Consider the following 23,955-nt stretch of genomic DNA (forward strand, 5'->3'; position numbering starts at 1 on the left):
CAGATGGGGACATTGACAGAGGCTTTTAGAAAAGATAACCTAAGTTCATAAACACTGTAAGTGGCAGAACTAAGACTCGAGTGTGGGACCATAGTCTACTTTATGGCACAAAGCATTCCCTAACTCTAGAATTGAACATGAACTGTGATCTCCAAAAGACACATTCAAACTCACATTCTCTGACTGCAGTTCTAGGAGTCACATGGTGGGGGAACAACGGTATTGGAACATGAACATTACTGTGACCCATTTTGCCTGTTAGATCAATAGAGGCCCCAAAGCCTACCTACTGATTGTGCTCACCAAGTTTCATGGTTCAATATGTGACAGTGCCGTGGTCCTGGTATGAGAGCGACTTACTGAACCACATCTTGTTTCCGTACACACTATTATGCAGACCCCCCCACGCCCAATCAAAGCAAGGAATGTGTCTTATCTCTGGGGATGCTGTTGGTTCAGAATCGTTTCGAGGCTGCCTTCGGGGAATGTTGCAGGGCTGCAGCCTCGTCTGAAGGAATGACTGTAAGGAGTTGCTTCCAGATGTACCTATGTGGTGAGTGGTGACAGAGAATTCTGAAGTATTTGTCTGGGAGTCTGAGTCCCTGAGCTGCAGCCTGAGAACTCACATGATAGCTGGCTTCGACTAACGGAAGGACGCGAGAGAGCCAGAGCAGGACGGAAGTCACCATCTGTGGAAACCTAACCTTCGCAGTTATACCCTATTATGTCAGCATATCACATTCATTGAAAAGTAACCATTAGGTTCATCTCTCAGTCAGGAAAGAAGGCTGAAGCAAAGGCATGAATACATGGGGAAAAATGTATCCTGTTCCCTATTGGCTACGACCAACATTGACCAGGCTTTCCACATGTTTGAGGGTTTTCCTGTAGTTGAAATATTTAATTTCTTTTAATATAATGTTCATAATATTAAAAGAATAATAACTTCTCACTCATAAATCTTGCCAACCTGTTGTTCTGGAGCAACAGATGTGAGGACTGTATCCAGATGTGAAAGGCAGAGGCAGGGGAGTGAGTCCTAGCGCTATCCAATGTGGACTTAAAGGAAAATGGGTATCAATCAAGGGATAAGAGGGAGTAAGGCTACGCCACAGAAAGAGGAGAACAGATTGTGGAAAGACCTGAGCAGGAGGAAGAGTCAAGGGTGATATTTAATGCCTACATCTATAATCCTGCCAGTGTTACAGTAGACTATAATGATTCTCAATAAAGTGTATTGCTTTGGTTATTAAATATCCATTAAACATTAAGTTGTGAATGTTTCTGTTTTTTTAAGATTTATTTATTTATTATATATAAGTACACTGTAGCTGTCTTCAGACACAACCAGAAGAGGGCATTGGATCTCTTTACAGATGGTTGTGAGCCACCATGTGGTTGCTGGGAATTGAACTCATGACCTCTGGAAGAGCAGTCAGGTGCTCTTAACCGCTGAGCCATCTCTGCAGCTCAGAATGTTTCTGTTTTACTAGGGTAGTTTCCTAGATGAACCTTTCATGCCATTGTAGGTGTACATTGTAGGTATAGCACACTGCTTCCCCTCCTCATTTGGCTGCTTTCTAAACAGAGCACAGAACACAAAAGGCTATGCAGACTTAACAATCTATATCAATTTGTTCAATATGTAGTCCAACCTAATAATTAAATTCAAACTAAAATATTTCTTGCTTCTGATACACAAAAAGAACGTACTGGAGAAGGATTTGATTATTTTGATTCCTGCTCCCTATAGGCATTGGATCAACTGTCAATATGAACACTCTATAATTAACATGAAGACCCTTAATGCGGGAAAAGAATTCTTCATGCCATTTCAGAAGGATGCTTGTCCTAACCTACAAAATAATCTGATTTATTATGTTCCAGGAAAAATCTTAAAATAATAAATTATACACAATAATAAGAAATCCAACTACTGGTCATACATTTCATTGATAGGCTCTGATTTTCAATTTTTTACTTTGTAGAATTTTTAAGATATGTAAGAGTAAACAGAATGTCACACTTTACCAGCCCTCAACCCATAAGAGCTTACCAACATCACAATCCTAACTACTTCCCATTGCATTATTCTGATACTCATTCCAAACCCCATCTTGTTTTAATCTATTGATATTTTGTATCTCTAAAGGGTAAGAAGTCATACTTTCTAAAACGAAATCAAAGTACAGGTTTCCCCTGGGAAAAAAGAACACCATTTCCTTCTTATTTAATACTTAGACTATTCTTGTGCTTACTTTCTTTTTATGATGATAAGTAGATAGAACATTGTTAGTTCTTAATCAGGGACGGTTTTGACATGCCGGGAGAAATTTGGCAGTAGCGGAATTATTTTTCCTTTCAACAGACGGCTACTGGGTAGAAGCCAAGGATCTTAGTAGAGATGCACGACAGTGCCTATATAATAAATAATTGTTCGTTCCAAAATGTCAGTAGGTGCCACTGTTGATATGCACAGTTAAGGAAGGGGAGGTGGTGGTGAATAGTAGTTATAAAGGAGGAGAACTTAGAAATAAGAGAGGTACAACATACTAAGACATTTTCCTAACAACCACATTAGCCGTTAAAATTGGATTCATAATTAAACAGGCAATTTAAAAGTTGTTCCACTCAAATGTTTAATAGATTGGATAAAATTTGCTTTTCTTTTTAAATCATTTCTTTATCTCATGCTTCTATTCTCAAGCCATAGCACCCGTGTGAAGACTAGAGGACAAATTCCCAGAGGCCACTCTCCTCCCACTATGTGGGCTCCGATACTGAACCCAGGGCTGTCAAGCTTGACTGCAAGTGCCCTTACATGCTGAGTCATCCTGCTAGCCCCTTATGTTTTCAGAGTTAAAGATCAGAGACCTAATCATGGACTAGTTGTGTCAGGTGGAAATAAAGTGGCCCAGATGGTTATGGCACTTTCTCCTTGAGCAGCGGACTCCAAGGAAATTACGAAAGCTAATGTTTGACAAATACAAATAGAACCCAGGATCTGCAGTATACGAACAATCTAGAAGTACTTTAAATTGATACGTAGATAATACGTAGAAAATGGTTTTCTGTTGTGTAAGAGACATGCCGAATGCTAAAACGTGTTGGTGTATTTTCAGATGAAAGCCGATATGAGTTAATTTAATGCAGACAGAGTTCTGCTCATTATCCCTTCCCCAAGCCCCCAGAGGACCGCTGGCAGTAATTTACCTAACCGGACAGTTGTTCACGAAGATCAAAGCGGCATTATTTAAGTGTGTCCAGAGGGTAGGTTTTAGCTCTGTGCCTTCCTCTTTATGGGAAAAGGGAGGGAAAAAGTTTTCCTTCTTGAGACACAAAGCATATTTAACCAAATAGATTCTTTATTCAAGTCTGACACTACTGAAAACTCACATGGCTTCTTCCAACTACTGGGGAAGAAGCCCCTCCAGGCCCCACATTTTCTTAAATCTGAGGGGAATAGAGAACAAAAGTGTAAGATATAAAATAAACTCAGTCTCTTTATGTGAACAGCAACCTACTTTGCCTTCCATTAAACTTGACCGTGAACCTAGGCTCCGAGAGGACATGGCTGAGGAGTGTAGCAGTTGTGACAGAGCTATGCCTTGCCTGCTTCGGCTCGCAGACCAGTAAAGCCCGACTCTGAAAACCGCAGGCAATTTGTGTCTCGTAAGCCCCTCCTCTTCTGCAGCCGTCTTCTCCATTGGTAAAATTCTTTTGCAGGGTCAAGTGGGGATCCCACCCCTTCTCTGTGTTTTCACTCCGAAACCCTACACAACTTTACACCTGAATGAACGCCAAGCCTCTGGCTATATAAAGGGAACCTTGGGGAGGGATTCCACAGTCAATAGCGCAGAAGCAGGGGGAAAGAATTCACCGCCTCAGCCGAGTAAATCCTCCACTCATCATGCTTCCTCCTGCCATTCATCTCTCTCTCATTCCCCTGCTCTGCATCCTGATGAAAAACTGTTTGGCTTTTAAAAATGATGCCACAGAAATCCTTTATTCACATGTGGTTAAACCTGTTTCAGCACACCCCAGCAGCAACAGCACCTTGAATCAAGCCAGGAATGGAGGCAGGCACTTCAGTAGCACGGGACTGGATCGAAATAGTAAGTGTGTTTTATTTGTACAGATTGTTTTTTCTTTTGGGGAGTATCAGCTCCCCACTCTTGTAGAACACCTTTACTGTAAACTAAAGTGATCCATCTATAATTTTGCAAAGCAATCTGGGAGCAATCTGGCGCACGTGTAGGCTGGTGTTCTATCCTGGGTAGTGATTTTAGAGTTAATATAATTGAACCAGTGGCTTGATAATGCAGGCACAGACATGGTTCATCCAATGCCCACTGGGGAGAAAAATGTATCTGGGTATTGAGCTGATGCTTTTAAAAAACTCCGCAGAAGGAGAGTGCTTTGAAGAGTTGCTCTGTACAGTTTGAGCTCATGTCATGTTAACACTTGGTAATTTCAGACCATACACAAATTTGGTGAAGTGTCTAAAGGTAACTAACCAGAACTATGAATAGGGAATCACAAAGGATGAAAGGAAGCTTCAGGAAATATGGAATTGCTCACACAGATGTCTGAAATATGTCTACTCTGGAGAGGTAATAAAGACTTGATGTTCACTGTTAAACAGGTCTATACTACAAAACGTTGGGGCGCCCTGGTTTTCTAAATTGCTTTTTATTCAACAGGTCAAATCAAGGTAATTGTATGTTTTTGCGAAAGACTGAAAGGCGATTTTTAAATACTACATGGCAGTGTTCAGCATAGTGCATATCTCTTTACCCTTTTCAGTTTGCTTAATTGACATACATGCCAAGTGACTACTAGTTAGGCGGGTTCAAATTTCTTCCTCTAACTTTTGCATTATTTTCTTCCTTTAAAAGATTTCCTGTTAGTAACCAACGTGAAGAAAGACAGAGAAACTGTACAGGAAACCTTACACAAATCCACAAATCTCTGGCCCCTCTACCTTAAACTCCATCCAACCACGAAAAAAAAGAGTTTTGACCTTTGAAAAGTCATACCAAGTATGACTGGTAATATCTCACCAAGAAAACCAAAGTGTTTTACTTGCAGGTAGATGATTTCAGAGCATAGAAAGCGTCTGGCTAGTATTGGGTTACTGAACAGTGTGGTGGGTATTCATTGTCAGTGAGAGAAACGTCACCACAAAAAATGCCCAATCTTACACATGCAGGGACAAAAAAAGCCAGGAGAGTCAAAAATCATTGCTGGCTGTTTCCAGGTACATTCCTAAGGCAGCTGCAGGAAGGTGATCGGGAACCAAATACAGGCAAGCCTAGCACACTGTCCAGCCAAACCGTTAACCCTTTCATTTCACTCTCTAGCTTTAGCCTCGTGTATACAGACATATGCATGCATATGCTACACACTTCCCTTAGGCTCTGAGCCTTAAAGTAGACGTCCAGGGTACAGAATTGGAGAGAAACTTCTAACTTGCTGTCTGCTTTAGGGTTGTTCTCAGGAGTCAGAAGAACAATTTCAGCAGGTTTTATTAGTTTTGGCTTGGACACTTCATCTGCCTCTGTTAAGTTTTCCCCCCTCTTTCATGGTTAATAAGCCTTGATTTCTTTTCAAGCTTGTCATAAATAATTCTCATTTAGATAACAAAGGATTTAGATATCAAAATAACAAGAAAGAAAGCTTGAAGTATTTTAAGATTAATTTTGTTTTAATTACACGAGGCACGTGACCAGAAACAGCCAATTAGAGAACACACTTATCAAATCCAAATAACTAAAACAAAAAGTTTTCCATGCCTGATATTCAGGAAATGAACACCGTGGTTCCTTGTGCAGTTGTAAATCAGACATGTTAGGTATTTTTCTGCTATAAAATTCATGGAAATGTAGCCAAGTTGTTATGGCAACCATACGTTCCTAATTTAGGGGCTTTTGTATTCTTTAAATATTGAATTGTAGTGGCATTTTGCATTTCAAACATTTTGCTGCTTATATTTTTAAAACACAGCTTGTGAATTTATGTTTAGAATATAGTTATTAAGTTTGATATGCAAAATGTCATTGGTTGTACCCGTATGCATGTGTGACCATGCAGCTGAATTCTATAATTGAAACAAAATATTACAGCATGCCTATGCACTGTACACAATATTTAAATGCTTTCCACATTTTCTCAAGAGATTTTTGAAAAACTTAATTCAAAGCACTTGCAGACATTAACCAATATGACCCATGAGCATGAGTACATTAAAGTGTACTCTTTGAAGAGTGAATATTTACAGGAGTGGAACACTTGTTGGGAATGAGACTAAGAGAATGTGACTTTTCAATACTTTTAATAAACAATCAGTTATTGAAACACATGGACAAGAAACGAGTCTCTCTCTCCCTTGCTGTCTCCCCCCCCCTCTCTCTCCCCTCCCACTCCAAAGTTACAGCCTTTAAAGTTACAGCCTTTATGTAGGCTGGCCATTATAATAAAAGTGTCTTCCAACCCTCCCACAGACTTGCATTGTGAAAATACAGTACATCGCAGTTTGCTGTAATTTGGATATTATATTATATACATATTCTATAAAGAGAGAGTCCCTGCAAATTACTTAAAACAAGAACAAAACCCAAACACCTTCAGTTACATTCTGTCTCTGATGCAGTTCTGTCCTGTTTCTTGCAGGTCGAGTTCAAGTGGGCTGCAGGGAACTGCGGTCCACCAAATACATCTCGGATGGCCAGTGCACCAGCATCAGCCCTCTGAAGGAGCTGGTGTGCGCGGGTGAGTGCTTGCCCTTGCCAGTGCTTCCCAACTGGATCGGAGGAGGCTACGGAACAAAGTACTGGAGCCGGAGGAGCTCCCAGGAGTGGCGGTGTGTCAACGACAAGACGCGCACCCAGAGAATCCAGCTGCAGTGTCAGGACGGCAGCACACGCACCTACAAAATCACCGTGGTCACAGCGTGCAAGTGCAAGAGGTACACCCGGCAGCACAACGAGTCCAGCCACAACTTTGAAAGCGTGTCTCCCGCCAAGCCCGCCCAGCACCACAGAGAGCGGAAGAGAGCCAGCAAATCCAGCAAGCACAGTCTGAGCTAGAGCTGGACTGACTAGAAAGCATCTGCTCCCCAGATTTGATTGCGTGGAAGACTCGCTCGAGCCTGCCATTGCTCTTTTCTCACTTGAAAGTATATGCTTTCTGCTTTGATCAGGCCCAGCAGGCTGTCCTTCTCTGGGACCTTCTCTGGGACTAGCTTTTCCTTTGCAAGTTTCTCAAGATGTAATGAGTAGTTTGCAGTGAAAGCCAGGCATCCCATAGTTTCACCCCCTCCCCCAGTCATTTCTTTCAAAAGCACCTGATGCTGCATCCTGTTACAGTTTAAACCGCGCTCCATTCCCTAGCCCACCCTTTACCCTTCCCAAACTAAATCCCTCCGAACCGGAGAAGTTCAATCAAAAAAAAAATGTATCTTCACAGAACATTTCACAAAGGGGCTTTTCCAGTAGTTTTTATGGGAATAGTTTGACAGCCAGGGGTTAGCTTCCTTTGAAAGAGAGGCAAACCTTGTGACATTTCACTTCAAAAATAAGCCCGGTGGCATTTTCCAGTCTCAGTGTGAAATTATCCCCCTCGTGTTGACCTCTCTTGGAGTGGAATGCCAGCAATGCAAGGCAGCAGCTAGTAGGTAAAGCCGGTTATTTATTTGTCGATGTTGTTATTTAATGAGCTCGCGCATGTGATTTTTTTTCCAAATGTTAATTTTTTTTATATTTTGAAGCTTTTTCATGTACCTAAATATTTCCCAATACGATTTGTGGTTGGTCTAGAAATATGAAAATACATGTTGTAGATATGTAAAAATAAATATTTTAGACTCCTTATATATTACACGGTTCCTCATACACTTTGTCATTAGCGTGGTTCCCTGTAAAGCTGAAGTTATGTAATACTTTATTATTTAGTCCATGAAATCAGAAGGCAGCTTGACCTTCGGTACCATCGGTTTCTTTTAATAAACATAAATATCCACTAAATGCTGTTGTCTTTGCCTCTGACATGCATGCTTGCAGATACTGTAAAATAAAGTTATAAGTGTGATCTCTGCTTTCTGTTGTTGCTGGGAATCCAACTTAGGTTCCAGGAAGTGCTAAGCCTGGATTCCACTCTTGAACTAAGCCCCAGCCCCAGCCCCAGCCCCAGCCCCAGCCCCAGCCTCAGCCCCAGCCCCAGAAAATGGCCTTTACAATCAAGCTTTGCTAAACTAATACATTTGGAGGTGAGGAGGAGGAGGGAAAAGGCATGGGGTGCCACATCTTCAGAAATTGAGGTAAACTGGAAGGATGGGCGGGCCAATGGTGAGTTGTAAGGAGCGCATCCATTTCTAACCTCTGGGTGGGAGGGGCCGTTGAAAGGCTTCCATCACAGTTACCTCAGAAGTTCCAGGGTTTCATCGTGCAGCTAAATCTGAGAGGAAAGGAACAGCAGTGGGGAGAGGACCTGACCTTAGGGAACTTTGAACAAAGAAGAAGGTTCCCAGGTTATTCTATGGTTTTCTCAGTTTGGCATACTGTTAGACTAGGTAACATAGTGGCAGCCGGACCAGATCCCCTGGGTAGATGACTGATGCTCACTGAAGCAGATGATTGAGGTCTCTACAAGAGAACAGTCAGAGAGGCTGGCTTTCCCCTTAGCTGATGCACAAGAAGGGCTAAGGAGGGCTAAGGAGGGCTAAGGAGGGCTAAAGAGGGCTAAGGAGGGCTGAGGAGTCCTGTTTGGCAGTCACAAGTCTGAGCATCACATGTACATACAGAATGCTGTCAGAGGGGGAACACAGAAGCAAGGAAAGAACTCCCAAACAATATCAACTGTCATGCTAATGATAAACAAATGCCATTTGACTATTGGTTTGTCCTCCAGATCTTAAATTGTTTTACAATATATCATACCAATATATGGGACACTCACGATTTTATCACTATACCAAAATGTGTGATTCCATACGCTGGTTTTATTTGCTTGGTCACAGAAACTTGTCCTGACCATGGTTTCAAACACATGAAGACTCTGTCCTTCACTAACCAAACACTGAGTGAACATCTCAGAGGAGATAATCAAGGTCAAGTTCTGATTAAGCAGGGCGCAGGGTGTGGAGTAAAGTAAGCACACAAACAAGATTTCCAACAGTTTCCACTGAAGCAACGATTATACCTAATTTTCATGCTCACATTCAACTTGCTAGTCCATATCTGGCTGTACGGCACTGACGATGTGCTCACTGTGAAGTATTTAATGCAAAATGAGAAGGAAAGGTCAGCAGTCAGTTGGAAGGGCCTGGAGTAAAATCTCTTTCAGAGAAGTAAAGATTAAAAATCAACAGGAAGAACAGATTTTAGCTGTTATCTTTTTTTTTAAAGTGCTGCATCTGAATTACTTTTTATACTTTGGGTATTTTTTTAAACCGTTAACTCAGGTTCCAGTTTGATAAGCTGTACAATACTTTATTATCGCCTTGGTAACGATCATTTCCAAAGGAGAGACTATAGTAATTTTAGCACAGAATGCCCTCTGGTTTACTCTCAAAAGATCTACCTACCAAAATATTGACTCACTAGATTTATTTTGGTTCTTATAGGTAAAGGGACATTTTAAGTAATTTGGTAGATATGTACGTGGATATATTGACACTTATAGCTATATTGACAGTTATTCAGACATGTATATCAATAAGAATAGGGAAGAATAATTACTACTACATATGCAAATAATATGTATAGTGTGCTGCACTTAAACTAAGCAAGGAGATGCAGCCTTTAAAGTGTCTATTTGCAGGGCAAAGGACAATGGTGCCTGTCACCAAGACTGACAAGCATAGTTCAATCCCCAGGGCCTACATGGTAGGTAAGAGGTGAGAACTCACTCCCACAACTAGTTCTGTGACAAGACTTAGGCTTGTCAGCATACACCCCCTCCCACCACATTAAATAATAAATAAATAAAAATAAATCTATTTGAAAAAAATTAATATTTTGGTTGCTAGTCACCATTATTTGCTAACTATACTATTTGTAACTAGCCAGTCTGCACTGGAAGTGGGTGGAAGAGGACCAGAAGTTCAAGACTGTCCTCAGCTACACAGGAAGATCAATGCCTAACTTGAAACAGCAATAAATAACAAAAGACAATAATCAGAACACTTTCTTAATATTTTTTATTTTAGTGCATTTTTTTTCTTTTTAAAAACCCAGCAAGTTTAGTGTATAAGCCTGCTTAATGTAAAAGGCAGTGTCTCTGATGGAGAGGCACCTCAGTCAGTAAAGTGCTCGTCTAACACAGACGAAGCCCTGGCTTCAGTTGCCAGCACCACAGAAACACTGGGCATGGAGATGCATGTCTGTCATCTCAGTGTTTAGATAATAAAGGCAAGACAATGCTAAATTCACTAATTCTTAGTGAGTTCGAAGCCAGCCTGGGCAACATGAGACCTTATCTCTTAATGAAAACAAAAGACAAACACAAAAAACCTTAACCAACCAACCAACCAACCAACCAAAATAAACTTTAGTCTGTTCCTGCCCTTTCTTAAATAGGTAAAAAGTAACAATATTTTTATTATGCAATATTAAATATGACATTTTTATTTATATCCAATGTTTGCAATAAGAGCTTATAAGTGAAGAAAATAATATCTGGCAGCAGGAAAATAAAAATTATCTAATGTCAAGAAATTAATGTTTGGTAGCTTCTTTTTTATATGTTTGATTTGTTTTTCACCATCATTTAGACTCTCTAGGTCTTAAAAATCGATCTTATTTTATTTGCAATTAGAGCACCATCTGGATTATATTTAAATTTTAACAATACTTGTTAGTCTTAAAATAAAAATTCTTGCCAGGTGATGGTGGCACATGACTTTAATTCCAGCATTCAGGAGACTGAGGCAGGCAGATATCTGAGTTCAAGGCCAGCATGGTCTACAGAGTGAGTCCTAGTGCAGGCAGGGCTGCACAGAGAAACCCTGTCTCTAAAAACAAAACAAACAATAACAATAATAATTTATTCCATACCCCAAGTTTAGCACTTATGAGCTAGCTTTCCTTATAAGACAGTCTTAGTAAGAAATGAAAGTCATGTAGGTGGCCACCAACAGACACTTGAACAAATCAGAAAATCTGAATATTTATTCAGCCACAAAGAAGTAATAACTGGGGCAGTGAGATGGCTGAGTACAGGAAAAGGTGCTTTTCACCAAGTCTGACAGCTTGAGTTAAGTCTCTAAAACCGAAGGAGCTAACCCTGCAAATTGTCTTCTGCATGTGTGCTATGATATACACATATGCACATGTATACACACACAGACAAACACACATACACAAACACACACACACACACATGCATACTTTTAAGGCATTAGTTTGAGCTGGAGATTAAAACATGAAGTGAAATAAGTCAGACCCAGACAGATATTCTATGTGTTCTTTCATGTATGAGCTATAGATTTAAAATAAAAGACATACAAATAGAAGGGGGAATTTGAAGGGAGAAGGAGGTACATGGGGGAAGAGACTGAAGAGGGTGGTGCCGGTGCAGTGGCTGGCCTTGACTGTCAATTCAAAGGTTCTAGAATGACCATGGAAACAAATCTATGGCACTTTTGTGAGAGACTATCTAGACTGTCTTAACTGGGATAGGAAGACTCACCTTAGACCTGGCTGTGCTATCCCATGGGCTGAGGTCCTGACTGGCTAGAGAGCAGAGTGTGAGTGGAGGACAAACTTTCATCTCTCTCTGCTTCCTGACTATGCATGGAATGTAGCCAGCTATCTCCTGCTGTCACTCAAACCCTCTCCACCTTGAAGGACTGTATTCCCTGGAACTGTAAGCCCACATTAAACCATGCGATTTTGTGTTCAGTCAACTTGACACAAGCTGGAGTCATTTGGGAATGTCAGTTGAGGACTTGGCTCCATTAGATTAGCCTATGGGCATGTATGCAGGGTTATTTTCAATTTATGATTGATATGGGAGAGCCCAGCTCACTGTGGATGGAGTTCTCTTAGTTTCCCCCAGCATGGACTATAATCAGGTCATGTAAGCCAAGTAACCCTTTCCTTCCTAGTATGTTTTTACTTATGTGTTTAATCACATAAATAGAAAACAAACCAGGATAAAACCCTTCCTTTAAAAAGGGAGAGATTTTATGTTTATCTGGGTTTACATGTATGTGTCTGCATGTTGGGAGCAATGCCCTTAAAACCCTCCAATATTGATGCTAATATTATAGTTAAAGTTAAATATGACTGGGTTCATGGAAAATCCACAGCCAGCTACAGAAGACTAATAAAAATCTGGTGGTCAGGATGCCCAGTGATATGACAAACCTGTGACCTTTCTGAGAAACCAACATCTGGTGGTCAGGATGCCTAATGATATGACAAAGTTGTGACCTCTCTGACATCCTGTTGATATCAGCCGATTACCTGACCACAAGAGCTGTGTCCTTGGCCTGCATAAATGTTTCCCACTCCCCTCTCCCTCTGTTACCCCTGCTATGGTATAAATTTGGCCTTGGGAAAAAATAAATTTGTCGCCTTGATCAGACTCTTGTCTTGGTGCCCTTCTTTGCATCTCTCATCCCCCATTTTCTTCCAGGTACCCTCTGCACGCTCGCTGACTGTCCTGCAGGATGAACATGCATGTGAGTATGTCCACATATATGTGGGTGCACAGAAGAAGCTGATAGATCCCTAGGCGCTAGTGATAAATTATTGTAAGCCACCCTGACTTGGATGCTGACAATTGAACTAGTGTCTGTTGTAAGAGATAAAGCACTTTTAACCCCTAAGCCAGCAATTGGACCTGCTTTCCTTTTCCTTTTTCAGTCTTTGTGAATATGGATGTGTATTCATGTGGCCAGCATACATGGAGGTCAGAGGGTAACCTCAGGTGTCACTTCTCTGAGACAGGGCTGGTGTGCCAGCTCCGAAGGATTCTTCTTTCTCTACCTCCCATAGGAGCACTGAGGTTACAGACACATCCTACTGCCTCCAGTCCTCTGCTCATTCTGGGGACGGGAACTCAGTTCCTAACAGTTACTCAGCAAAGGTTTTATCTATGGGGCCATGATCTCAGCACATGCTCTTCTTTGAGTTGCTTTCCCATGCATTTTATAACAGCAATGAAGCAAGAACTTAATACAAGGGAACTATGATGAATATTATATGACTGATTCAAGTATCATAGCAAGTCTCATCATTTCTACAAACACACACACACACATATATTTCTACACACACACACACACACACACACATATTTTTTTTTCTAAAAAGCATGTGTCTTGGTGGAATTCTGATAGAGGCCCCCAAGTTTAGTGAGATGACTCAGTACCAGAGGAGAGCATCCTCCTTTTCTGAATACAGTCCCTTCCCTCAAGAACAGATGAGGATCACTGCCAGCATGTCTCCACTGGAACTTATCTTGAATTCAAGTGGTCAATTTATAAGCTAGGCAAGTAGAAATCTTTGTTAAATCGGTGAAGAAAGGCTCCTAAAGTAGGCAACCCAGCACGCATTCCCTTTACTGTGTGTCCTTTTGGTGTGAGAATCATTCCCACAATGCATTTGGTATATTGACCTGGATATTTTACAAATTGTCTTGAAAAGCTGTATCATAGGTGTTATGGCAAAAACGCTCATGGAGAGATGGTTCAGTTTTCAGGATCAAATATTTAGTCATATGAATTAATAACAGGCTGACTGCAAACTCATCTCGAGAGAGAATCCAACCGAGTAGTATTGTACCACCAGGAGTAGCTGACTTGCTGAATTATTTTCTGTTAACAATTGAGTCAAACAGTTGGAGAATTTCTATAAAGAAATGAGACATTTTCTTTAATATTAGTAACTGGAAATCAAGACTTGTCTTATATTATTGATTTTATTTTCAACCAAGGGAAAAAGGACAGAATGTTTACACTGAATGACTTTGTCAGGGGCTCACATATTTTGTCCAAGTTTAAGGTCATCCAAAATGACTAATTGTTTGATGTGGCTTAAAGATAAGCAACCATTAAAGTTCAGTCACACCATTGCTTTAATTTTTTTTAAAATTTTTTGCATGTATGGTGCTTGTATGTGTACGTGAGTGCACGTGTGTTCATACATGCATGCGAGTGTGTGTGTGTGTGTGTGTGTGTGTGTGTGTGTGTGTGTGTGTGTAACTGGATGTTGAATATCTTTCTGCCATCACTCTCTTCCTTGAGACAGGGCTTCTCACAGACTGTAAACTCATTGATTGGCTAGGCTTGCCAAGAAGGTCTCAGGAGCCTCCTGTCTCTGTCCCCCAGTGCTGGGATCTGTGGGTTCTGTGCATTCACAGTCAGGTCCTCATGCTTGCTGAATGAACCCCTTACTCACTGACCCACCTCTTCAGCTCCCCTTTGTGTTTTTGTCAATTTTAATTATATATATATATATTCATTCTGTCCAAAGCAATAGCTTTCATTATGGTATATATTTTTAAAATTCTTTGCCTGTTTGTGTGTGTTTACATTGCACATGCACTGCTACAATGTGCGTAGCTCAGAAAAGCTGGCATTTTGTGGTTGTCCATTTTCTTATGGAGACATAACAGCAGTAGCCCAGAAACTCAGTGTGTTTATTTTATCCGTCTGAATGGAATTGGTAGGTTTATTGTATACAACTGAACAAGAAAACAGATTTATGTAATTTTGGTGGGTGATGTCTGTAGGGAACAGTTTAAGATTGCAGTCACCCGAGAAGGAAGCTGCCGTTGATATTGTCAACAGGCATACTTGGACCAGAGGAATGCTTTGCTATTTTCATAGGTCTGAGACACTGGAGTCCTTGACATGGCCGTACTCAGATCAACAACTCTCATGTACTCTGGACTTTATTCACACTTTATGCTTTCTCTTGGGCCTTTCTCTTCTTCCCATACCCATATTACCCTCATCTCCCCTGCCCCTCTGCTTCTATTTTTAGACTCTTCAAGTGAGAGAAGGCATCCACATTTCTCTTTCTGAGTCTTGCTTACTTTTCTTAACAGAATGATCACCGGTTCCTTCTGTTTTCCTGCAGAGTTGTAATTTTGATCCTCTTTAGAACCAAATAAAACTTTAAGTGTGTGTGTGTGTGCATCATACTTTTTTTATCCATTTATCAGGCAGTGGGCATCTAGGCAAAGACCACAGCAAAGAACATGGGTCTGATTCCTTTGGCTATTTGTCAAGGACTGTTTTACCTGGACCATGTGGAAAACCTGTTGTTAGGTCATTTTGGAGCCTCCACAGAAGACTGCACAAGTACACACTCTTCCTGTTGGTGTGTAAGTGCTTCCTCACCAGGATATAATAATATCCTTTTTTATTATAGACATTCTAATTGGAGTGAGATAAATTATCTCAGTTTACGTGTCCCTTGAAGTCATTACATTTTCAATAGAAATAAATGTTTCATTTGAAATTTATTTTTCATAATTTATATAAACTTTAACTTAAAAAAAAATCTTACAGCCTGTGTAAATATACTACAAAAGGATCAGTGAGCGCTTTCAGTTGTAAAGCGGTTAATTTAAATTTGGCATTTAGAGGCAGCCTAAAACATTGAGCACAGCCATAAGGTAATGGGAACTTTTTAATAGCTCTCAACAGTATGCAACTGACACTTCATTTTATTTAAAATCTTACTGAGTGTCCTAATTGCTTACCTCATTTCCTCTCTTACTTTTCATCCATGGTTCATAAATGATTTTTTTTGCTTTAAACATATTTTATCTGTATTATTTCATTTAGGTTATTCTGATTATGTCCATGTGTACGTGGGTGCTTGTGGACTCCAGAAGATCATTTAGACCTCTCAAAGCTAGAGTTACAGGCAGTTGTGAGCCTCCTGATGTTAGAGCTGGGAACTGAACTTTGGTCCTCCGAAAGAGCAGCTTGTGCTCTTAACACCTGAACCATCTCTTTAACCCCAAATTTTTGCCTTTTGAAAAGAGATGTCGCAATCTCAAAGAGTTGAAAGGAACTTTCTTGTCAGGGTTTTCTTCATTACAAATCAAACCCCAAACCTACCACACGTGCTAACAATCTAACGAAGGTTTTTTTTTTTTCTTTCTACTTCTAACAATATTTTTTCCCAAGTTCATTAAATTGGTCTTCTTTTTATTGCAATAAGTATCTCATATTTAATCTGATTGTTTGGTGTTTCAAAAAGTAATAACATTTTCACCTCAATGATTTGTGTTAGATAAAATGCAGGCATGACCTGGAGCCCAGTCTACCTGGCACACTGTGTTTCTAAATAAAAAGCATGCTGCACCATGCTTCTGAGTGTGCCTAGAAGTCAGAACACTGAATTGTGAAGTAGCACAAGTAGTTGGTCTGCTGAGGAGTCTGTCTGCACTCTCCAAGTCTTCTTTTATGTGCTTCTTCCAATCAGAGGCAATGTGCTCATCAAACACAGTCGATAAGCTTCCACTGTTTAAGTAGTTGCTCCCATACTAAAAAGTAGACAAGGTTCCCAGAAGCCATTTCTGGAGTAGTTTATCTTCATGCCTTTTACCTACTCATCGGCATTTTGTTCTTACTGTCTCACAATTGCAATCTGTCTCAGACTACGTGGACTTGAACCTAAAAGTCTGTTGTGTTGCTAATTGGTTGAGTGAACTCATAAGTGTAGCTTCAGCTTCCTCTGTCTGTCATTTGGCCCGTAAGGTAAGATGACTGAACTTCATAGTACCTGAAATGTCTTGAGGCTCTCAAACCGTCTCCTATCGCAAACAACGTGATTGCGTCTCCAACTGTAATGACAGACACAAACATGGTTTGATTTATACTACACCCTAATTCTGATTATGTTTCTAGTTCACTCAGTCATGTAATTTCAGAGTAAGATTTTGGTCAAAGCCTTTATGAAAGTTGGCATATTCCCTCATGTTTACTGTTTCTGGAAGTTAGGTTACATATGTTGAAAGTAGAGAGTCAACCTCAGAGAATCAAGACTTGAGTATCTTACAGATATGTTCTACTCTGCGAACACAGCAGGATCATATTAAGGACCAATGAAAAGTGGGAGAACTTTGGAACAAAACACATTAGAATTTTCTTTCTTATTAAAAAGCTCTCCTGCTGATCTATTACCTATGTGATTCTAGAGAACATGATAAGAAAATGGGAGCACAGCTCATAAGGTTTAATTGTAAAATAATGTTATGATTTTATTGAAGGGTTTTTTTTTGAAAAAATGCTAAGCATATATATTGTGACCGCAACAGAATAGAGATCTTTCTAGCAGAGAAAATTGTGCTTCTCTAAAGTCATTTGCCAACCAGCTCCTTCATCTACCAGTTGCTGGGAACATACTCTGTGCCTATGAGGTTCTAAGAATACAGCAGTGTACAAATTGTATTCCAATTGGGAGAAGAACACGTGCTCTAGTGTCAAGTGCGAAGGGAAATACACAGTCCTGTTCGTGAGCAGGGCTTGCAGGGAAGCATCGCTGTCATGCATTTCCCAAGTTGAACTATTTGGACGTAACAGCTGAAAGAATATATTTCAGAAGACAACATTGATAGTGCTACAAAGATTTGAGTTAAAGCCTTGCAAGTAAGGAGACTATAGTGGGGAAACACTTATCTGTTTTTGATTATGAAGTCTGCCAAGTACAGCGGAAACCTCTATATTTAGTACATATAATCTTAGGAAAGCTTTTTCAGAAGCATCTATCTTCATACATAAAAGAACTAGATTAAAAACATTTAATTTTTTGCATGCGAGCATATGTGTATGCATGTGTGTGTCTGTGTGTATATGTGTGTCTGTGTGTGTGTATGTCTGTGTGTGTGTATGTGTGTGTCTGTGTGTGTGTATGTGTGTGTATGTGTGTGTCTGTGTGTGTGTATGTGTGTGTCTGTGTATGTCTCTGTGTGTGTATGTGTGTGTGTGTGTGTGTGTGTGTATGTATAGTATATGAATGTGTGTGCATATGGAGATGGGTGCACTTGTGTGCATGTTTGCAGCAACCGGATGCTAACATCATATGCCATTTTCTAACCTCTACTGTTTTTTGAGACAGTGTTTTTTTTTTTTTTTTTTTTTTTTTTTTTTTTTTAAGAATCTGGACAGTGATGTTTTGACTAGTTTGGCTGCTAGCAAGTCCCCAGGATCTGCTTGTCTCCAGCCCCAGCTGTCTGTGAAGCCCCGTTTTTTTACATAGGTATAAAGCCAAAGGTCATTGTCAAGTGTCCTCCCCAAGTGTCCTTCCCCTCCCCCGTCTTCTGAGTTAGGGTTTCTAATTAAACCTGGAGCTTGCTAGTTTGGCTAGGCTTGATGGCCAGCAAGGTCCAGGGATGCTCCTGTCTCCACCTCTGGCGTGCCAGAACACAGACAGATGCTTCTCCGCCTAGCATTGCATGTATGTACTAGGGATCCAGCTCAGGCTCTCCTGTTTGAGCAGTAAGTCCATTCCTGAGTAAGCCTATCCCCGATTACAACTCTTTATACGCATCCAGTTGCGTTTTCAGGTCTTTACTCTTCTAACCTTTATAGTAAATCTGAAGGTTCCTATTTATTACTTAAAATCATTTTTCTTGTTGAAGATAACATGAGGGTGATTCTTTGTGAGTTTCCCATCATGCACTCAACTTGTCTCCCTCTCTCCTCATATCTGTCCTTTGTCCTTGCAACCTTTTCACTGTTTTCACTGCCCAAATTAAACACACACACACACACACACACACACACACACACACCAGCATAGGGAACATCTCGTGTTGGAAGCTGTAGCATGTCACAGTGTGCCTCACATCTTCACTTGCAAATCTTCATTGCTATGAGTCATTGGTCTGGTTCTAGAACTGCTAGGTATATATCCTTGGAATTGTACTTTATTGGTTGCTTTTTAAATTCTTATTTTTTTCATTTTTTAATTGGGTATTTTCTTTACCTACATTTCAAATATTATCCTCCTTCCCCACTTTTTCTCCAGAAACCCCCTGTCCCATTTCCCCATCCCCTGCCTCCATGAAGGTCCTCCTCCACTCACCCACCTATTCCCCCCACCTCCCCACCCTGGCATTCCCCTCCAATGGGGGCATCGAGCCTTCACAGGACCAAGGGCTTCTCCTCCTACTGATGTCTGACAAGGCCATCTTCTGCTACATATGCTGCTGGAGTCATGGGTCACTCCATTTGTATCCTTTAATTGATGGTTTAGTCCCTGGGAGCTCTGGGGACCCGGTTGGTTGATATTGTTGTTCTTCCTATGGGGTTGCAAACTTCCTCAGCTACCTCAGTCCTTTCTCTAACTCCTCCATTGGGGACCCTTTTCTCAGTGCAATGGTTGGCTGCAAGCATCCACCTTTGTATTTGTCAGGCTCTGGCAGAGCCTCTCAGGAGACAGCTATATCAAGCTCCTGTCAGCATGCACCTCTTGGTATTCCCAATAGTGACTGGGTTTGGTGACTGCATGTGGGATGGATCCTCATGTGTGGCAGTCTCTAGATGGCCTTTCCTTCAGTCTTTGCTCTACATTTTGTCTGTGTACTTCCTCCTGTGGGTATTTTATTCCCCCTTCCAAGAAGTACTGAAACATCCACACTTTGGTCTTTCTTCTTGAACATCATATGGTCTGTGAATTGTATCTTGGGTATTCCAAGCTTTTGGGCTAATATCCACTTATCAATGAGTGCATAAGAAGTGTGTTTTTCTATTGGACATTGAACTGCCTGAGGATCCAGCTATACCTCTCTTGGGCATATACCCAAAAGATGCCCCAACATATAAAAAAGACATGTGCTCCACTATGTTCATCGCAGCCTTATTTATAATAGCCAGAAGCTGGAAAGAACCCAGATGCCCTTCAACAAAGGAATGGATACAGAAAATGTGCTACATCTACACAATGGAATATTACTCAGCTATCAAAAACAATGACTTTATGAAATTCGTGGGCAAATGGTTGGAACTGGAAAATATCATCCTGAGTGAGCTAACCCAATCACAGAAAGACATACATGGTATGCACTCATTGATAAGTGGCTATTAGCCCAAATGCTTGAATTACCATAGATGCCTAGAACAAATGAAACTCAAGACAGATGATCAAAATGTGAATGCTTCACTCCTTCTTTAAAAGGGGAACAAGAATACCCTTGGCAGGGAAGAGAGAGGCAAAGATTAAAACAGAGACTGAAGGAACACCCATTCAGAGCCGGCCCCACATGTGGCCCATACATATACAGCCACCCAATTAGACAAGATGGATGAAGCAAAGAAGTGCAGACCGACAGGAGCCGGATGTAGATCGCTCCTGAGAGACACAGCCAGAATACAGCAAATACAGAGGCGAATGCCAGCAGCAAACCACTGAACTGAGAATAGGACCCCCGTTGAAGGAATCAGAGAAAGAACTGGAAGAGCTTGAAGGGGCTCGAGACCCCATATGTACAACAATGCCAAGCAACCAGAGCTTCTAGGGACTAAGCCACTACCTAAAGACTATACATGGACTGACCCTGGACTCTGACCCCATAGGTAGCAATGAATATCCTAGTAAGAGCACCAGTGGAAGGGGAAGCCCTGGGTCCTGCTAAGACTGAACCCCCAGTGAACTAGACTGTGGGGGGGAGGGCGGCAATGGGGGGAGGGTTGGGAGGGGAACACCCATAAGGAAGGGGAGGGGGGAGGGGGATGTTTGCCCGGAAACCGGGAAAGGGAATAACACTCGAAATGTATATAAGAAATACTCAAGTTAATAAAAAAAAAAGAAAAAGAAAAATACTCAAAGGAAAAAAAAAGAAGTGTGTTTTTCTGTGACTGGGTTACCTCACTCAGGATGATATTTTCTAGTTCCATCTATTTGCCTAAGAATTTCATGATGTTATTGTTTTTAATAGTTGAGTAGTACTCCATTGTGTAGATGTACCACATTTTTTGGGTCCATTCCTCTGTTGAAGAGCATCTGGGTTCTTTCCAGCTTCTGGCTATTATAAATAAGGCTGCTATGAACATAGTGGAGCATGTGTCCTTGTTGTATGTTGGAGCATCATTTGGGTATATGCCCAGGAGAGGTATAGCTGGGTCCTCAGGTAGTGCAATGTCCAATTTTCTCAGGAACCTCCAGATTGATTTCCAGAATGGTTGTATCAGTTTGCAATCCCACCAACAATGGAGGAGTGTTCCTCTTTCTCCACATCCTCTCCCGCATCTGTTGTCACCTGAGTTTTTATTCTTAGCCATTCTGACTGGTGTGAGGTGGAATCTCAGGGTTGTTTTGATTTGCATTTCTCTGATGACTAAGGATGTTGAACATTTCTTTAGGTACTTCTCAGTCATTCCTTAGCTCTGTACCCCATTTTTAATAGGGTTATTTGGCTCTCTGCAGTCTAACTTCTTGAGTTCTTTGGATATTTTGGATATTAGCCCTTTATCAGATGTCGGATTGGTAAAGATATTTTCCTAATCTATTGGTTGCCATTTTGTCCTATTGACAATATCCTTTGCATTACAGAAGCTTTGCAATTGTATGAGGTCCCATCTGTCAATTCTTGATCTTATAGCATAAGCCATTGGGTGTTCTCTTCAGGAAATTTTCCCCTTTGCCCATGTGTTTGATGCTCTTCCTCACTTTCTCTTCTATTAGTTTCAGTGTATTTGCTTTTATGTAGAGATCTTTGATCCACATGGACTTGAGCTTTGTACAGGGTGATAAGAATGGGTCAATTTGCATTCTTCTACTTGAAGTCCTCCAGTTGAACCAGCATCATTTGTTGAAAATGCTGTCTTTTTTCCATGGATGGTTTTATCTCCTTTGTCAAAGATCAAGTGACCATAGATGTGTGTGTGAGCTCTGTCTTCTATGATGACACCGATATTGGAACCTCACTGGGACTCCTCCTGACTATCCTGTTGTTGCCCTGTGTCGTGAGACCCTGAAGCTTTGGATCAGCAGACCTGGCCGTATTGCATACCAACTGTTTGTAGACTTTACAGATTTTGGGGTGGGCCAACTCAGAGCCCTGAATCTGGGCCTGGATTGTAACTGAGCCTGTCAGTCTACAGCTCTCATCAGAATCACCAAGGTGAGCTATCCAGGACTCTTCCAGCTAGGTCACCCAGTGCTGCTACCAGCAAGAAGCAGGGTCATTTTTCTTGCTCTCAGGCCCTTGGGGCTGGCTAACTAACACCTATGCCTCCAGAGCCAGCCCCACTGTGCTGCTCAGGCTTCTCTGGTGGAGCACTCTCGCAGCATAGAAGGGGCTAGGCCAGCTCTCTGGCTCTCACTCACTCTGGGCCGGCTTACTTGTGCCTTCTCCATCAAGGACAGCTCTACTGTGCTGCCCAGACCATGTATAGGGCCCACTATTCTAAGTACAGACACAGAAAAGGGCCAGCTTTCCCATTCTTATGACCCCAGGGCCAACTCTCTGGGTGGTGCCACAAAGTGGTGAAGGAAGGGGCAAGAGCATCACCCCTGTATCCAGTCTGGAGGTGGGTCCAGCTCTCTGGCACTCTTGTCTTGGGGCTGGCTCACTTACACCCCTCTTTGCACCATGTGGCCTGGCATGGTGGAAAGAAGGTTTTTCTCTGTCTTCCTCCTCCCACCCTGAGCTGCTTGGATTTGATTTGATTTTTATATGTCCTTGGCATAAAACAGCTTTGGCCACCAAGACAAGCATCAATCTAGGATGAACAAAGGACTGCCATCTGCTCTGCGTCTGATAAAAGAACATCACCACCATTAAGATGTCTCGCTGCCCATTGCCAGGGGGTGATAACATGAGTTTTAAGGCAATAGTTGGAGGCAACTTTAGCAAACAAAATATGTAGAGCCATTAAATATTACTGGCGTCTACTAGTTAGAAAGACATTTAAAAACAGCAGTACCCTTTTGAAACAGAGCCTCTATAATCAGTTTGCTCTGGAGAGGGGAGGATGATGATAGGATGATGCTTGGCTGTGCACCGAAATCTTTAAGGCTATGGAAAATTTTATAGACTACACTGGGTACTTGCAGGGCTATCCAGCAAGCCATGTTGTTATTGTCTAAGTGACATTGATTCTTAGTCATTAGCATATGTCTTGTGTAAAAAATAGTTAGAGTTGGATCTCATTTGTGTAAATATACATTATATCTGTGTTCCTTAGTCCACAGAGTAAGGGAAGAATCCAAGAGACTGCCTCCAGCAGATGTTGGAGCAGGAACAAAGTTCCTTTTTAATCATTCAGTTCTTTCAGAGTTGAGACATTTATAAATCGGTAATATTCTTAAACTGAAGCAGGTGTGGTTACTGGACATTGCGGGTTATGGGTTTCTCTGTTGCGTTCTGTTACCTCTTTATGAGCTGTGGTAATGATCATCATGCTCAATGGGAAGGTAAGCACAGCATCAGAGCTGAGGTAGAAGAGCTGGGAGATGAGATGCGGATGATGGAGAGACGTTGAAAGGATACATTGCCAGCACGGTAGGATGGTCCTGGGCCAAGTCCTGAAAAGCAACCAGCTCTCCCAATGACTGCCCTGAACAGGAACCTTCAAACACTGCTGTCGGAAGCCTGGCTGCTCTCTCAGTCTGCTAAAAAAAGAAAAAAAAAAAAAAAACAAGCACAGCAAAACCTCTTCTTTCCAGGAACTACTGATATTCCACCATTATAGGATTACCTCCATCAGTCAGTTTGTATTCCTCTCAAGGGATAGTGATATTGTCTGCAGAAAAGAATACAGCTTCCAGTCTGCTATCACACAGAAGCCAAACACACGGAACCTTTATATTCATATAAATTTTATTAACTTTATATCCTAGCAGTTAATTTTTAAAAATGTTGCATTTCACAAAGTGGACACATCCACACATTTGCAGGATCAGTTTTATCTGTTCTAGCGGCCAATGGCTGCTTAGGTGATCTCTCAGAAGTTAGGGGACCTGAATTGCACTCTTAAATATGCCA

At 41.3% G+C, this 23,955-nt stretch overlaps 1 protein-coding gene and 1 non-coding gene across 2 annotated transcripts; one reads left to right on the forward strand and one right to left on the reverse strand.

Moving 5' to 3' along the window:
- The first annotated feature begins 3,843 nt into the window (after positions 1–3,843).
- On the forward strand, positions 3,844–8,018 carry Sostdc1 (sclerostin domain containing 1). The gene is made up of 2 exons (NM_153737.2): positions 3,844–4,115; positions 6,673–8,018. The coding sequence occupies exons 1-2, from the start codon at positions 3,911–3,913 to the stop codon at positions 7,086–7,088; spliced, it is 621 nt and encodes a 206-aa protein (NP_714959.2). The 5' UTR covers positions 3,844–3,910; the 3' UTR covers positions 7,089–8,018.
- Positions 8,019–22,640: 14,622 nt separating this feature from the next.
- LOC120093435 (small nucleolar RNA SNORA48) lies at positions 22,641–22,780 on the reverse strand. The gene has a single exon (XR_005486495.1). It is a non-coding gene; the product is annotated as a small nucleolar RNA SNORA48 (small nucleolar RNA).
- Between the last annotated feature and the right edge of the window lie 1,175 nt (positions 22,781–23,955).

The sequence above is a fragment of the Rattus norvegicus genome, chromosome 6 (genome assembly GCF_036323735.1).
Source record: "Rattus norvegicus strain BN/NHsdMcwi chromosome 6, GRCr8, whole genome shotgun sequence".
Classification (NCBI taxonomy): domain Eukaryota; kingdom Metazoa; phylum Chordata; class Mammalia; order Rodentia; family Muridae; genus Rattus; species Rattus norvegicus.

Excerpts from the sequence above, each read along its gene's own strand:
- Sostdc1 (NM_153737.2), top strand. The coding sequence starts at position 3,911 with ATGCTTCCTCCTGCCATTCATCTCTCTCTCATTCCCCTGCTCTGCATC. Across the intron at positions 4,116-6,672 it reads CACGGGACTGGATCGAAATA|GTCGAGTTCAAGTGGGCTGC; the intron begins GTAAGTGTGTTT and ends TGTTTCTTGCAG.